The 18,181-nt window shown below is 41.8% G+C and overlaps 1 protein-coding gene across 5 annotated transcripts in view; it reads right to left on the bottom strand.

Annotated features, from left to right (window-relative positions):
* Window positions 1-18,181, bottom strand: part of LOC310643339 (cytosolic beta-glucosidase-like) — a 69,837-nt gene that overhangs the window by 8,428 nt on the left and 43,228 nt on the right. Inside the window, exon 6 of one of the 5 annotated variants that reach the window (XR_014493055.1) lies at window positions 17,590-18,037. The exons of 3 other annotated variants lie outside the window; for them this stretch is intronic. Coding sequence is in view for 1 of the 2 variants with exons in the window: in XM_083367675.1 (XP_083223801.1) it covers window positions 17,832-18,037 (206 nt within the window). In the remaining variant the exon portion in view is untranslated. Of the gene's footprint in view, window positions 1-16,286; window positions 18,038-18,181 lie in introns of those variants that run through there. One more of the 5 variants, XM_083367675.1, reaches the window with a different exon arrangement.

Below are 18,181 nucleotides of genomic sequence, written 5' to 3'. Positions count from 1 at the left end.
ATTCTTAAAACGCCCGTCAAGGTCATTGCATTACTTTTCTTGCTGATCTCAAGATCATCCATCTGTGATTGCTGTTTCACTGACATAATATCTGTATTATGCTTCGGAAACATTATATGAGGGGCGAGTTCTCGGCAGCATCGGATAACATAAATTGTCCCTAAAGGTTTGGGTGTGATCAACTGACATCTCTTTCTCCTTTACCTCTCTTTAAAGGTCAACTACAAAAAAAATCAGTCTGAAAACTAATATATCTGCTTATTTCATAGGTGAAGAGATAGTAATATCGCGGCGTTATATGGCAGGGAGGAGACGCACGGGGACAGGGGCTATGAATTCCAGGGAGATGCTGAGTGGGAGCAAAATCTTACAATGTCTTTTTCCAGCATCCCTTTTCAATTCCAACAATGAGCCGTGTGTGGCTGTGTCCATAAGGATCCACTCCCTTTACCCTGTTTGGTGGGGAGAGATGGAATTGAAACAATTGCCAGCTATTTGTCCCCCCCAAACCTTTAAACTCTTAAGACACCAAAAACAGCAAGGAGAAGAATCGTCTTCATGGATCACCGATCTTGTTAACAAGCATCAAATGGAATAAATTGTCTCCAAGTGATGCCACTAACACAACACAGTCTGTTCACCTAATTCCAATATTATAAAGTTGCAGTTTAATGATAGCGGCTTGAGAACACCGTGGCTTTGTGCTTTGAGGGGCTAATTGCTCTATTTCCAATATAGGGCATTGGCTTAGTTTGGGGGTATTTGGAGACGACAACGGTCCACAAATAGGAATGACAGAATTGGAAGGGACCTTGGAGGTCTTCTAGTCCTACCCCCTGCTCAGGCAGGAAGCCCTAGACCATTTCAGATAAATGGTTGTCCAATCTCTTCTTAAAAACCTCCACTGTTGGACTATCCACAACTTCTGAAGGCAAACCAATTAGATACTAATTACTAATTCAAATTACTAAATACTAATTAGTATTCATATTACTAATTTGAATACTATTCAAAGAGAGAAGCAACCTAGAACTAAGGAGAAATTCCCGGATAGAACAATTAATCAGTAGAACAACCTGCCTCCAGAAGTTGTGAATGCTCCAAAAACTGGAGGCTTTTAAGAAGACACTGGACAAACATTTGTCTGAAATGCTTTGGGGTTTCCTGCCTGAGTGGGGGATTGGACTAGAAGACCTCCCAGGTCCCTTCCAATGTTATTCTATTCTATTCTATTCTATTCTATTCTATTCTATTCTATTCTATTCTATTCTATTCTATTCTATTCTATTCTATTCTATTCTTCTATTCTATTCTATTCTATATTCTGTTCTATTCAAACTGTTCTGGTGATTAATTGTTCGAACTGTCAGGAAACTTCTCCTTAATTCCAGGTTGCTTCTCTCCTTGATGAGTTTCCATCTGTTGCTTCTCGTCCTGCCCTCGGGTGCTTTGGAGAATAGGTGGACCCCCTCTTCTTTGTGGCACAAGTCCCTTTTTCCTGTGCTGTCGTAACTCTGAACAGTCACTAAATGAAGTGTTGTATCCACATTCCTCCACACTCTGTGCACGTTCACAGATCCATCCCACCCAAGACAATTTTCCCCCTCTGCTTTTCAGTTCCACTTCATTTTTCCTCACAATTTCCAACTTGGCTGGCTCCTTTTGTTTTTTATGTTCTGAACCATCTCCAGCCTCGCACCCTCTGCTGTGTTTTTAACACGTTTTAACAATTCCTGTCATATTAGCACTAGCAACATCCAATACTTCGGAGTTCCACCTCTTCAGTCACAGACACTTATTTAGATTGCATTTGTGTTGCGTTATTTGTGCCGCTTTCAAAAATGTATATTTTTACTCTTGATTGAAACATTCAATAGTATGAGCACCCCGTAGGTACCTGTTTTTTTTTATCAGTTCAGTAGCAAAATCTTTTAGAAATTTCACGCCACGGTGACTTCATTCCAGAGTTAGTTGGCACGTCAGTTTTACTCATTTAGCAAAACACACAAATATAATTATTTTCTGTTAGCGTCGCTGCTTATGCTGCCTTACCCACCGTGCTTACAACGCGACGTACAGGGCTTTTTTTCTCATAGGATGCCCAGAACGGAGTTCCGGCACCTTTTTTGGATAGAACCTTGTAGGGTTGTATGACGTGTGTGAGTTCCGGCACCTTTTTTTTTTTTTTTTACAAAAAAAGGACTGGCGACATACATGCATATCTCTCCTGGAGATACATCAAATCTTCTAGTAATTGTTAAATAACAATTTAATAAATAAATAAACCTGGTGGATATTATCTCCGGCCATTGTGGGAAGGAAGCATCAACTGCCAGAAAGATTCAACTTAGCTACGTGAAATACCCTCGCAAGTAGGGCATATATTTCGCGACAAACAATAAGGAGGGCTAAAGTTTTGGCGTGAGAAGCCACGGAAGGGTTCAACTTCCTATTTGCCAACATTTATTTGAAAAACAGTGGGACCAGCTTTGATCTGAGCTGTATCTCGCCTCCAAGCATCCTGCAAACTGTTTTGTATGGTTACCACTGCAGAAAGAGAACAGCTTAGGCCAAGGCTCCTAAACTCTTTTTATTGCTAATTTGAGCTGTAAACCTGTTAATTAGTTACTAGTAAAACCTTAGTGAATGAAGCAAGAAAGGCCCATCTGTTTAACATTATCAAACGGTCTTCTGAGCATCACATTTTAAAACAATGGTAGCAATCATCTGAGCACCTATTCAGTGAAAAAATATTCCCACTGGCATGGCTTTCCTTCCGGATTCTTTTTTAAAAAAAATCATCTTAAATATAATGGGGATACCTTTATTTCCCCGTAGTTTTTGGTGGGACCCAGGGAAGGAGGCAAATGTAAATCCCTAAATCCAGACCTGGTTGATCTCCAGGTAAGACAGTCCAAGGAAACCAACAGGAGAAGCACTTACTAAAAGTCCAGCCCCATAACAGAATGACGCCAGGGATCCTAGGGCAGCAGTCAAGACCGAGAAGCAGGTGAAAAGAAGAGCTTGTAAGAAGGTCCAAAGGTGTCAGGCACCTAGTTTTGAAGAAAACGTACTTTTTTTTTTGAGGGGCTCATAGAAAGACAAGTGGGCCGAACTCTTCTCATAGGCAAGTCAAGAAACAAAGGTTGCAAACTCATCAAGGAGAGAAGCAACCTAGAACAAAGGAGGAATTTCCTGACAGTGAGAACAATCAACCAGGGGAACTACTTGCCTCCAGAAGCTGTGAAGGCTCCATCAAGGAAGGCTTTCCAAAAGAGATTGGACAACCATTTGTCTGAAATGATGCAGGGTCTCCTGCTCTCAAACAGGGGGTTGGGCTAGAAGACCTCTGAGGGCCCTTCCAACTCTACTATTCCACGTTCTAAGAAACATGGTGAAGATTAAAGATGCGCAAGGCAAGATTTTCAAATAGACAGGAAGCTAAACTCAAGCTACCAGGCATGCGACTGGTCCTCAGAGGCTGCTTATAAACGTCCAGGTGGGTCAAGGTCTGTTCCTGGTAGCACTTAGTCTCATCTTCGCCTCCCTCCCTCCTTTTATTGATTGATTGATTTAGAAAATTCACATTGCCGCCTACTCGCACAGATATAGAACACCGTATGAAGAGAATTTTTTTAAAATAACAAGAAGATAAGAAAATCACAGACTGAATTGTTTTGGCTCTCTAAAATTGGGGAGGATTTTTCTGGCACAAGTTGTCCCCAGTCTTGGTTTGATGAAGTAGGCAAACTATCGGCCAACAGCTTCCGTGCATCCAGCCTTTCATTGAGTTTGGCTGCTTATCTGATCCAAGAATTTCCGGACCCATTTGGGCCTGGGAAATGATTCTGCCCATGTTCTTTGCTGATGAGACCAAGAGGTACCAGCCCATCTGATAAGACAGACCGGTAGAATTGACCAACCACATTCATCTCTAAACCTCACCCCTCCAGCTTTGGAAAACAACCATCAGCTGCAATATACCTTTCATAGGTATTGTATTGTATTGTATTGTATTGTATTGTATTGTATTGTATTGTATTGTATTGTATTGTATTGTATTGCATTGTATTATTATATTATATTATATTATATTATATTATATTATATTATATTATATTATATTATATTATATTATATTATATTATATTATATTATATTATATTATATTATATTATTATTATATTATATTATATTATATTATATTATATTATATTATATTATATATTATATTATATTATATTATTATATTATATTATATTATATTATATTATATTATATTATATTATATTATATTATATTATATTATATTATATTATATTATATTATTATTAATAGAATAGAAGCTGGAAGGGACCTTGGAGGTCTTCTAGTCCAGCCCCCTGCTCAAGCAGGAGAACCACCGTCTCAGACAAGTGACTGTCCAGCCTCTTCTTAAAAACCTCCAGTGATGGAGCACCCACAACTTCTGGAGGCAACTTCTGTTCCACTGGTTAATTGTCCTCACTGTCAGGAAGTTTCTCCTTAATTCCAGGTTGCTTCTCTCTTTGGTCAATTTCCATCCATTGTTTCTCGTCCTTCCCTCTGGTGCTTTGGAGAATAGTTTGACCCCCTCTTCTCTGTGGCAGCCCCTCAAATACTGGAACATTGCTATCATGTTGTCCCTGTTTCTTCTTTCCTTTCACTAGCCAAACCCAAACCCATATATATCAAAATATGACTTTTTCATAAATGTATAGCAAAATGCAATATTCTTTCAATATGATTCACGGGGAAGCTGTCTTCAAACTGCCGAGTCAGCATCTCTCCATGGCTGAGCTGTAAAATTAAGCGGTCAGCCCATCAACATACAGAGCTTAGCCTTTGGTTCAGCTGCTGGAACTGGAAATGACAAAAGAGAAAGGAAAGGCCTTGGCGATATCTTTGAGTGATAAATATTAAAAGGTGCTCTGCTACAAAACGACAATGAAGTGAAGATTAATGTCACAAAAATTTTGGGAGCGATTCTTTTTTTTTCTTTCTTTTTTCCATTGCCTAACCTTGAAATATTTCCAGGGAAACATTGCTGAAAAGTAGAGGTATTGGCTGGAGCTGCAATATTTCATAGGATTGCTAGATGGCAGCAAGGGGTTACAGTTTCTATAGATCTGTGCTGCCATCTAGTGATGATAGGAAGTGTCGCAGTTGAATGGCTGCAGGGTCCCAGTTTGATGTCACAGGAAAGAAGGAGAACTCGGAAGAACTAATTTGTTGGCAGGGTAGCAGGGATAAAGTAGGTATGGCAACAATTCTACAAGCATCTTTCTGTACCGTTCATATTTTGCATCTCAGAAGGGGAGATGGGATAGATGCAGCTTCATGCCAGTATTTGAGCTGAACGTGCACACATAGTTTCAGCCTTAGAAAGTGTTTGGCTGGATTGCTCAAAAGGGGGAGAAAAAAATAAGATTGCTAAGTACCTCATAGAGAATAAAAGTATCTAGGGAACGCAGACCTAATGCCTTCGTGTTATGCTCACATGCTTCTTAAAAGCACATTTAAGTCTTGGCTCCAGCAGTTTTCTGCTACAGTCTTCTAACAAATGTACAGATAGATCCTTAGGTTGTATATATGTGCAGTACAAATGCTCTACGGCGCATTTGTACCTATGTGCAGTAGATGCAATCCTTGCTTGTATAAACAGGCACAGAACCAAAATCACGTGAGGTACGAGCGAGCAGAGCTTTATAAAGCCTTTCTAGGCCCTCTTTGCCTTTTCCAAACTTAGCAGGCCCTTTTGGTGCAAAGAGTAACGAGGGTAAGGATGTGATTCCTTAAGTTCTATGCCTTTCATTCGTATCTTAGTGCCAGCATGTAATCAGACTGCCTTAGAAAGAAAAAATGATGGACACAGGACACACTATAACATTTGCAAACACTTATTTCTTGCCTCTTTTCAAAGCTTTGAATAAGCAAAGCATTTTTGCATTCTGAGAAAAGTGCAAAGAAGAGCAATTAAGATGATTTAACAGCCTGGAGACGAAAACCTATGAAGAAGAGTTACAGGAATTGGTTGTGGCCAGTCTAGAGAAAAAAAGGTCAAGGGGGTGACATGATATCAGTCTTCCAATATTTGAGGGGCTGCCACAAAGAAAAGGTGAGCCGACCTATTCTCCAAAGCACCTGAAGGCAAGACAAGAAGCGACAGATGGAAACCCATCAAGGAGAGAAGCGACCTGGAATTAAGGAGAAACTTCCTGACAGGGAGGACAATCAACCAGTGGAACGGCTTTGCCTTCAGAAGTTGTGGGTGCTCCAACACTGGAGGTTCTTAAAGAAGAGACTGGGCAACCACTTGTCTGAAGTGGTATAGGGTCTCCTGCTTGAGCATGGAACCATTCTTCATACGTTTCAGTCTCCAGGCCTGTAAACATCTTAGTTGCTCTTCTCTGCGCTTTTCCCAAAGTCTCAACATCGTTTCTTTGTAATGTGGTGATCAAAACTGGATGCAACCAATTCAGTCTAGCATTGTGGGCAATGCAGTTGGAAATGTCTGGAAAAGTAAGTAATTCTGCCTTGTGTCCTTTTGCCCCAACAGAAGAAAAGAAAAGGGGAGATTAATATATATATATTTGCATCGCCTTCCTTGTCTGGATTCCAGTCATGTCATCTGGCAGATATGAAGCCATGAGCATATTGCTTTCATGCTGTAACTACAACTCCTTTCAGAGCAGAGAATGTGGCCTTTCTTTTATTACTGCTTAATTCCAGAATAAATGTTGCCGTCACTCTTTTATAGAGTTATGAACAGTGCATTTATTTACTTGGAGAAGAATGCAATTTTCTCATATTTGACACTCCATTGCTCATGCTTTCCATTGTCACGGCGTTAGTGAAATGTAGCATAAGCTTTAAATTTTCAACCAGCACCCAATCAATACGAAGAGCCTGCTGTCCGAATAACGCCTATGCGGGTTGACCAAAAGCTATTCTATGGGTTCAAATCCCTTGCAACTTGCAAATGTCATCACCCTCCAAACGAACTGATCTTTGCCCTCCCCTTCCCCCCTCCCCATCCAGCTTTGATCAAATGGATGTATTTCAAAATGAGGGAGCCGATTAAATAAATTTTATGTGCTGTATCAAAACAGTCATATTACCGTAACATTATTTGCGACAGCCACAAGTCCCGAGTAAATTACAAGGAACTTGCATATGCAGTACATTTAGCGAGAACAGGGGTTTTTTCAAACAGCATAAATCTTGCAAGGTATCAAAGTGCCACAAAAATGATATGTACATTTTTTTCCCCTCCATATTTCCATGACAGGAACAAAACGTATTTGTTGGCCTGGTTTTCGAATGCATCAAATTAGTATCCAAACCAGGATTTATTGCTAATACGATAGCTAAGGAAAGTGGGCCCCGTAAACTGCAATAAACGCTCCTTTATCTTCGCATCTCTAGATGCCGAATATGACAAGATCATGATTACGCATTCTCTTCTCCGTGGTAGCTATTCTTCCTTCAGCCATATTGTTTAATACGCAGCCTGGCTTTGGCAATGATATGTTCCCTCCTGCACGATCTTTTCATTAATAATAATAATAATAATAAACGCAGGCGTCCAGCAAGAGGTGCAGGCATCCAGCTTTCTGGGGAAATTGAATGCTACCCGATAATAACGAGATGATAGGGGTCCAGCCTCTCTTCAGAAGGATGCGGAGCAATTCAAGAAAGGAAGCTAGTCAGACCCACTGGTCCTCCTAGCCCTCTAAAACATTATTCAAAAATTGTGTTCCTCTCCAATTTCCCAATTGGTTTGATTATATTGTAGATTCTTTGCAAATTGCCAAACCTACTCTCTGCATTTATCCATGGTCAGGGGTAGGCAACCTTGGCTCTTTTATGACTCGTGGACTTCAACTCCCAGAATTCCCGAGCCAGCCATGCTGAGGGGAAAGGGAGAGGTTTCCAAGCTGAGCCATGCTGGCTCAGGAATTCTGGGAGTTGAAGTCCACGAGTCATAAAAGAGCCAAGGCTGCCTATCCCTGGCCATGGTGGTGCAGTTCATAGAATGAGTATTGCAGGCTGACTCTGCCCACTGCCAGGAAGTTTGATCTTGACCGGCTCAAGGTTGACTCAGCCTTCCGTCCTTCCGAGGTGGGTAAAATGAGGACCCAGATTGTTGCGGGGGGGGGGGCAAATAGGCTGGCTCTGCAAGCTGCTTAGAGCGGGCTGTAAAGCATAGTGAAGCGGTGTAAAAGTCTAAGTGCGATGTCTATTGCTAGCGCTCTTTGAGGAAATGTCTTGGATGAATGTAGAATATCTGCAGATGATATCAAAAACGATGCACAAATCAAAGTTGCTTTCCTTTCTCTGGTCCTGTAATATTCCCCGGTCCCTTGTAGCAGATTAACAATTCAAAAAAACAAAAGAGCTCAGCTTATATATGTCCTCTGTTGAGCGTTGGAAAATCTGTTCAGATGTATCCTTTCGTATTCTTTCTCCTGCTCCAGATGTCCAATTGTGTTTCTTTTGCTATTACTGAATTCTTGCCAGGGGCAAGGAGTCAGGAAAGAGTTCAAAAGTACTACAAGTTTATTTCATGCTACCTCTACGCAAGAATCTGAACTATTAACGGTCAAGGCAAATGGGCGCCAGAGAAGAGTCACTGGACTTCAAGGGAGGGGCTGAATTTAGGTCTCTTACGGGAACACAGAGATTCAAAACTGATGATGCATTTAACTCCTCCTGACTTGGCTCGGCCTGCTCATCTCCTACAATTTCTTCCTTTAAAAGGCACAACTGAAGAGCTCAGGCACTCATTTTCCTTCCTGCCATTGGTCGGGTCTCTCATTTTTTTTAATCATACTTCCATTGGTTTCCCAAGCCATCCATTTTCATGACCAGGATAGCGTCCCTCAATGTAGAAACAACAACAAAAACAACAACAACCAAAAAGCTATTGTCCCTGCTTAAAAGAAATCTCCTGTTTTGAAACTTTCTACCATCACTGTAAAGAATCCATTGTGCTTTAGGAAAGAGAATCCTACCAAGGTTAGATCCAATAGATCCAATCCAATTGGAAATGGGGGAATAGCTAAGAGTAGAGACTGGGGTAAAAAAGTCTTTATTGAAACATGGAAGGGACGCGGTGGCTCAGTGGGTTAGGACGCTGAGCTTGTTGATCAGAAGATCGGCAGTTTGGCGGGTCGAATCCCGAGTGCCGCGTAACAGAGTGAGTGCCTGTTACTCGTCCCAGCTTCTGCCAACCTAGCAGTTCGAAAGCACGTAAAAATGCAAGTAGAAAAATAGGGACCGCTCCGGTGGGAAGGGAACAGCGTTCCGTGCGCCTTTGGCGTCTAGTCATGCCATGAAGACGTCCATGAAGACGTCCTTCATGACCATGAAGACGTCCTCGGACAAGCGCTGGCTCTTCGGCTTTGAAACGGAGATGAACACCGGCCCCTAGAGTCGGAAACGACTAGCACGCATGTGCGGGGGAACCTTTACCTTTACCTTAAAACATGGAAGCAGTGGAAGCTTCCACGAAGCCAGCTTTATCTTCTTTCCTTTTTTAAAAAGAAATGCATGAAATAGAAGCAGAGGCAGAGCCAGCGTCTATGGTTTTTAGAGCACAAGCAATTCCCTTCACAGATCATTAAATTAATAAGAACCTTATAATACATTTAATGAGTAAATATGTGTTTAGAAGAAGACAAAAGGCTGCGGAAATATTTCCAGCATATTTTAACGCTGCAACAAGCAGCTTTGATGCAGTTAGTCCACTTGGCACTTGATTTAAAGGCTATCAGAACTGGGCTGCAAATGTCTAGAACAGAGATGCCCAAACTTGGCAATTTTAAGACTTGTGGACTTCAACTCCCAGAATTCCCCAGCCAGCCTGGTCTAACAAAAGATGTCCAATCTTGGCATCTTCAAGGCTTGGGGAACTACAACTCCCAGAATTCCCCAGCCAGCCATGCTGACTAGGGAATTCCTGGAGATACGTCCACAAGTCTTGGAAGTTATCAAGGTTGGACATCCCTGCTTTACAGAGTTGATGCTTTCTGTGGCTCTAGTTGTGGTTCTCCAGATTCTTCCAGCCCAGATGTGGGTAGCCCTAAGTTGATTCCATCTACAACTCCAGGTGAAAGTTTTTTCCAAGACAAGTAAAGAAGACGTAGAAACGATCGTGCTTGCATGTAGAGGACATTTCTGGGGGTGGAGGAGAGGGATGGGGAAAGGAAGGTTTTTAAAGCAAGGTGGTTGTGATTGAGGTCTATCCGGCTAGTCCAAACAACTTGGAGAAAGATAGTAGAAACTTCTGCAGATGTTGTGGTAAGAGAAATTGGTGGCCAGTTCCAATTGCAATACGGGAAATGGATCTTTTAAGTGCACGTATCTGCAGGTTTAAGGTCTTCTACAAGGAATATTATAAACTCACGAATACAATGGTGGCAGAACCGCTTCCGTGGAGAGAGGTTTTTGTGTGGACCGGAGGGTGCCTGGTTGGTTTTGTGTGCTGCCTGCATCCCGCGGATGGGGCTTTGCTTGTTTGTGCGGACCAGTTGCTGGCATCTCGCGGCCCAGTACCAGTCTACAGACCGGGGGTTTGGGACCCCTGCCCTAAACTCCGCTGAAGATGTTATCTAGGCTGGTAGTGAAACGTTTGGAAACCAACCCACAACCCACGAGAACAAACGTTTGCCCTCAAGCTTAGGAGCCTAGTGAACTCACTGGGGCTGTAACCCAAAGTAGAAACGTGGATATCTAGAATTGGCAGAGGGGTCAACAGGCTTGCTGGCCATCCTGCATTCGTGTAGACCTATTTTCCTTCTCAGAATGTACCTGGAGCTGCGCAAATTGATTTTCCCACAAGGCCTGCTGGAGAGAGTCCAGTATGGATTGCCACAAGATGATGTTTATACGCCATCAAAAGTACATTATTGCTAACCTAGGACAGAAGGCTGGGAGACAGCAGGTAAAACAAACAACAGATTTATTTTCAGTTCGTGCACATATGGAACGTAGAAAAGCTTTGTTCCCAATCGTGTCTCCTTTAGCATCGATTATTCAAGACTTGGGATTTGACTTCAATTGGCTCTGCTTTAAGGAGGGGTTTTTTTTAAAGCACAATGTAAGTAAGACGATGTTTCATTTGATGTTTTGCAGGAGGGCGAGGGGGTGGGGAGAAGAAGGTGCATATTGCAAAGATATTTGTTGTCTCCGTTTTGCAGAGAGGGCACTTTTAATGCAAGACTTTTCATTAAAAATTCAAAAATGGAACAAATGTACTACTTAGCAATGGATCAAAGCAGTATGTAAACATCAGTTCTAATTCTTATATTAAAGAGAACAGAACAGAATAGAATAGAAAGGGACCTTGGAGGTCTTCTAGTCCATTCCCCTGCTCAAGCAGGAGAACCTATACCATTTCAGACAAGTGACTGCCTTGCCTCTTCTTAAAAATCTCCAGAGATGGAGCACCCATAATTTTTGGAGGCAAGCAGTTCCACTGGTTGATTGTCCTCACTGTCAGGAAGTTTCTCCTTAGTTCCAGGTTGCTTCTCTTCTTGATGAGTTTCCATCCGTTGCTTCTTGTCCTGCCTTCGGGCGCTTTGGAGAATAAGTGGACCCCCTCCTCTTCTTTGGGGCAACCCCTCAAATCCTGGAATACTGGGTTTGTTCTCCAAGCTGGTTTCCGAACGTTTTGTTACCAGGCTAGGTAACATCTTCAGCAGAGTTTAGGGGAAATAATATGATGGAGACACTTCGTCCATAAATGGAGAGATCGCAGAGAAGGTGACATATACATCCCAGAAAGGTAAGGAATGGTGATGAGAGAACAGAGGAAGATTTTACTTCTCAGCCACGAAGCTTCCTGAACTTCTTCCTCAAGGCAGATGGACATCCTGTGTTTCTGTAGTTGCCGTAGGCATCGTACGGATTCCTCAGGATGCTTCCAAGTCTTCCAAAGAAAGTTAAAACTTGGTCCAAGTAAATAATCACGGAGAAAGTGGCTTTTTTGCTTACCTGAGCAAAGCTTTGGCCGCCCTTCAAAAATCCGAATGCTGATGGCCTTAGGCTGCCTTCACTCCACGGGCCTAAAAGGACATTTCCCGTCATCAGAAGACTCTACCTGTTGGTTTAAGGACTCAGCGGGAGAGCCCAATTCCATCTTTTTCTCTGTGGGCCTCCATCTGCCCACTTCTTCACCTTCTGGATATACCTGAATAATTTTACCGCAGTAAAAGAAGAAGAACAAAGACATCCCAAGATGTCAGAGCTTATGCCGCTGCTACAAAATGCAGCATGGTGGACTTAAGATACAGAGTGGACGAGCAAGTAGTTGGGAGGTCTCTGGTTTATTTAGAGAGAGACCAATTTACCTGGTAATACTGTCACTTCTATCCACCTGGAAGGTGGATAATCTAAGCAGCTTCCTATATGAATTGGTCTTGGGGATTCTATCCACCACTGCTGCTTTAATCGCAGTTTTAAGAGAAGCCAATTGCTCAGACCAAGGGGCTTCTAAAATGCAATTAAGAGTACACCCCAAGCCAATTCGTGGGCCCACTCCCACATCGCCGGGCACTTACTACAGCTCACCATTACTCTCTTAATGGGCACTGCAACTAGGAAAGGTCAGGTGTAGGATATGAGATAGGTTGCCTGCCCTCCAAAATGTCCGGAATGTGGCAGGATAATTGCACAATAAAAGATTTGCCCGGAAGCGTCTTCCATCAACGAGGGCAGAATTGGTTGTGCCTTTTTGGTGGTGGCAAATGCGATGATCAGATGAGAAGGGGAGTGAGTCCTCCTGTCCTCAGCGTTCAATAGAAGCCAAACGTTGCAGTCACTGTACTCTATTTTGTTGACCTTTTAGCTGGGTATGTATCATATTGACAGATTCTAAACATGATTAAGAATTTCCAGCCCACGACTTCAACCCTTTGTTTGATGGTCCAAAGCTAATCAATCTTGATCTTAAATGCTAATACAAGCAATTAAAAAAATAACATTAATTGAAATACTGCAGGGATTTGGTCTCTTGTTTTTTTCTTCTTCTATATAACCGCACAGCAATACTAATTTTCAGGAGTAATTAGTGAATTGCCCTTTGTCTTATAAAACTTTGAAAGAGAAAGAGGAGGGAGAGGAGAGAGAGGAGAGGAGATAGACAGAGGGAGCAACAGAGATAGGAGAGAGAGGAGAGAGGAGGAGGGAGAGAGAGAGGAGAGGGAGAGGAGAGGAGAGGGAGAGAGAGGGAGGGAGAGAGGGACAGAGACAAGAGAGAGAGAGAGGGAGAGGAGAGGGGAGAGGAGAGGGAGGGAGGGAGAAAGAGAGAGAGATGTCTTTTCAACCCCAACACCGAAATTCAGAGGGATGCAGCACTTTCAGTGAGTTTGAATTTCAGTATCTGGCATATTTATTTCAGCCGATAACGCAAGTGAGTTGGAAGATGTAATTTATTAATGCAGAAACAATACCCCTTTTTGGTGGAAAATAAAATCTATCATCCATTTATTCCAAAATAGAATGTATAAATATATCCATCAGGATAAATTTCTACCTGGTGTCCTAATTAAAGAGAGCTCTTCTTTCTTGAATAATAACATAAAATCTGAAGGGAATATAACATACAACCTCTTGTAAAATCCGAGGCACGGGAATATTTAAAATCACGAACGAAACACAGGACAAAGAGAACAGAATATTACTCCAAGCCAGTCTGGCCTGGCAGCTGGGAAGGTTGCTGATGTCCATCTGATTTTGTTTAGAAGATATTCCCCATTTAAAGATGCCAGTTTGGTCTGATTTTAAACCATTTTGAAAGTCAGGTTCACGAGTACAACCTCAACACAATCAAAAACATTGTGATTTAAAGCGCATTCTGCTTGGAAGAAATAAGAAGAAAAAACGGATACCTTATCTTCTAAAAAAATAAACCAGCAACAATAGTCAGTGAGGCTTTAGTCTGGCAGAATGGAGTGGAGTGGAGTGGAATAGAGTAGAGTAAAGTATAATAGAATAGAATAGAATAGAATAGAATAGAATAGAATAGAATAGAATAGAATAGAATAGAATAGAATAGAGTAGAGTAGAGTAGAGTAGAGTAGAGTAGAGTAGAGTAGAGTAGAATAGAATAGAAGAAATGTAGAATAGAACAGAATAGAATAGAATAGAACAGAATAGAACAGAACAGAACAGAACAGAACAGAACAGAATAGAATATGGAACACAACAGAATAGAATAGAATGGAATAGGATAGGATAGGATAGAAGCTTGAAGGGACCTTGGAGGTCTTCCAGTCCAGCCCCCCGCTCGAGCAGGAGAACCCATACCGTCTCAAGGCAAGTGGCTGTCCAGTCTCTTCTTTAAAATCTCCAGGGATGATTACCTGACTGGGACCAAGAAAGAAGAATCCCCTTCATTTTGGATGGAGTCCTGAGAGGTCTTCAGCTACACCTGGAAGCCCAAGAGAATTAAAATAGACAGCAAAATGTTGGCGCGCATAATTTTCTGCAAGACCAGGATAATAATCTCGTCTCTCTCTCTCTTTATGGATCGATTACACTCATTGAATTTGGGCTTGGAAGATTAAAGTGGCCGATTTTGAAAGAGTTCACTGAACACTCGGTAAAAGGCAAATGGAATGAGATGCTTTTGAAGAACGTCACGGTTTTTTGTTGTGGTTGTTCTTTTAATTAAAAGAACAGACCACGACTCCCTTTTCAAGCAAATCAACCAAAATGATCAAAAGGGTTTGGTCTGCGTGTGTGTGTTTTCACCAACTTAGCTGTAGCTTTGCAGATCTACATATAATCTCACTTATAAGAGTGCGCAAGATAGTCCTCCACTTACAACTGATTGTTTAGTGACTGTTCAAAGTTACAGCGGCACTGAAAAACGTGACTTACGACCATGTTTTCACAGTTACCACCTTTGTAGCATCACTCAGGGTCATGTGATCCAAATTCGGATGTTTGGCAACTGACTCACATTTACGACGGTCGCAGTGTCCTGGGGGGGTGTCACGTGACCCCCTTTTGCGGCCTTCTGACAAATCGATGGGGAAGCCGGACTAACTTAACAACCGGATTGCTACCTTACGAGCTGCAGGGATTCGCTTAACAATTGTGGCAAGAAAATGGGGCAAAACTCACTTAACAAATGTCTCGCTTAGCATCGGAAACCTGGAGCGCCACTGTGGCCGTTGAGTCGAGGATTATCTGTATACAGAGAGACACTTTTGTAATTCGACTCTGCCACTTGAAAACGTCACGCCCCAATATAGTTCTTGGAAAGTCAGATTTCGTAATAAACGTCGCACTGCCTTGCAATGTCTTTGAAGATCTGAGGGGTGAGTTTGCCCATCCGCCTTACTTTAGGACTTATTTATTTTTTCTCAAGCCAGAGTGAAAGCACACTCCTCAGATTTTATTCTGTGTGTGTGGGGGTATTATTTTTTTTCTTCCTTCCGTGAAAGATGCTAACTGGGGTTAATCTTTTCAAGAGCGCTGCTGTACTTTCTCCTAAAAACAAAATTAAAAAAGGAGAAAGTAAATGTAAAGCAACTTTGGATGACTAATTTGAGAATTCGGTCACTTAACATTAATGGCTTAGAAAGTTAAGTGACTGAGTCATTACTTCTCGTAAGCAAGAGAAGCCTGAGACCATTATTATTATTATTATTATTATCATTATTATTATTATTATTATTATTATTATTATTATTATTATTATTTATTATTATTATGTTGTTGTTGTTGTTGATCCTCGCACAGTCAGCCAGATGTTCAGACTGGATTTGGCATTTTTGTCCACCTATCGAGTCCTTACCAAGGACCTGGGATAGGCAGATGTGGATGTTTGATGGTATTACAGATCTCGTCGCAGGATGGAAGCAGCTCCTAGTAAGGCCGCCTTTTGCAATTGACTGATGGCGAATTTGTCAATGCCAATTATTATTATTACTATTACTACTACTACTAATAATAATATCTATAATACCATCAAATCCACATCTGCCTATCCCAGCTCCTTGGTATGAACTCGACAGGTAGACAAAAATGCCAGATCCAGTCTGTGCGATGATCAATAATAATAATAATAATATTGAAGAGCAAGTTCTCATTTACAGATTCCTGGATTAGAGATTAATTTTTAATCCCAGTCTCTTTCCAATATAGGAAGGTAGCACTGTTACAGCATAAAGCTAACTGCTTTGTTTTGAAGAGAAACCCCAGAATTGTTTAGAAGAATTTTAATTTTCACATCAATTGAACAAAGGGTGCATGTGAAACGGAAACATGTTTTAAGTCCAAAACAACTGGATAACATTGGGAAGTGGCTAAGATAGAGGCTTCCCTGAATAATAATAAAATAATAGAACAACAGAGTGGGGAAGGGACCTTGGAGGTCTTCTAGTCCAACCCCTTGTTCAAGCAGCAGGCCTTACCCTCTCAGACAAGTGAGACTGTCCAGCCTCTTCTTAAAAACCTCCAGTGATGGAGCACCCACGATTTCTGGTGGCGAGCTGTTCCACTGGTTAATTGTCCTCCCCGTTAGGAAGTTTCTCCTTAATTCCAGGTTGCTTCTCTCCTTCTCTCCTTGTCTTGCAGGGCAAGAAAGAACAGGTGGAAACTAACCAAGGAGAGAAGCAACCTGGAATTACGGAGAAACTTCCTAACAGGGAGGACAATTAACCAGAGGAACAGAAGTTGCCTCCAGAAATCGTGGGTGCCTCATCACTGGAGGATGGCAGCCGCTCCCCTTGTCTGAAATGGCATAATTCCCCAGTTTGAGTGGGGGGCTGGAATAAAAGACCTCCAAGGCTCCTTTCAGCTCCATTTCTATTTCCGTGCCATTCCATTCTTCATTCTTCTGATTCTCTTCTCTCTTCCCTTCCCTTCTCAACTCCTCTTCTCCTCTTCTTCTCTTCTCTTGCTTTCCCATCCCTTCCCTTCTCTCTTCTCTTCTCATTTCCAATTCCAATTCCATTCCGGAACAATAGCTGTCCAAACTTTTGGAAGCATGTTGCCTTTTTCTAATCTTTTTGCGCCCAGAAGAGTGGCTCTTTTTTCCTAATCCAACGGGCATCCCTCCATCCATGTCCCTGCAGGCCTTATTCTGCAATTGCTATGAGTGAAAAGCCACCAGGAGGAGGTTTGGAGAAGGCTGCACACACACACACGTTCTTCCTTGTTCCTGCCCCACAATGGGCCACTTAGCCAAAGCCTTCACTTTGTCACAGAAAAAAGAGTCCTTTCAGGAGCCTTTTAGAGAGGCAAAGCTTCAAAAATGCCTCTCTGAGGACTAGTTTGTTTCTTTCCTCTGCCTCAATCTTTATCGGCAAACACATTTCGCGTTCCTTTCAGTTCTAACTAGCTTTGCAAAATACAAACTAACGTACAATGGAAAAAAAAAATACGGCAAATATGTCTAATTAGCGCAGGTCACAGCATTCATCCATTCTTGGCACAGAATTTGAATTGCCCGTATGGAGTTGTTGTCGTTGTTGTTTTTTTTAAAAGTAAAAATAAAAGAGTACCGAACCACCGATGTACTACCTATTTAATCAATGCGGTTTAATTACTTACGTTTATCCAATGAATTTCTGCCCGGTCTAATAATCAACATTGTGGAAGTACATAATAGCCACCCGGCATTTCGACTTTATTTTTTGAAAAGCCACGTCTTGCAGTATGTAGGCTTTACATCCCGTGCGTGGCTATTGTTCGGATACCCGCATTTTGCTGATTGTGCTTTTGACGGACATTTATTAAAAACCAACGTTTTGCTTTAAAAAGGGCGCCCCGTGCAGTCCGTTGATGTTCATCTGTTATCTAGGTGACTTCATCAGCCCGTTGTTGGCAATGACTTTTGCGTATTCAATTGCAGATTTATAAGGGATTCGGGGCAATGCCGAATTTTCAAAATCTACGTGGAAGAGTCCAAATCGAGAGCTGTATCCGCAAACCCATTCGAAGTTGTCCAGGAGAGACCAGACAAAGTAGCCTTTCACTTGGACGCCGTCAGCGTAAATCGCTAGAAAGAAAATGGAAAGCAACCACTTCGTTTTAATGACATCTATATATCTCCCTTCCGTTACGCAGAACAAAACCTGAAACAGCTTCCCCATTTAAACATTGACCGGACCTTTAATTAAAACTCCTAGTCGAGTTTTATAGA

The sequence above is a fragment of the Vipera ursinii genome, assembly GCF_947247035.1.
Source record: "Vipera ursinii genome assembly, chromosome: 7".
In the NCBI taxonomy this organism is placed as follows: Eukaryota; Metazoa; Chordata; class Lepidosauria; order Squamata; family Viperidae; genus Vipera; species Vipera ursinii.
This window is presented reverse-complemented; position numbering and strand designations above follow the sequence as displayed.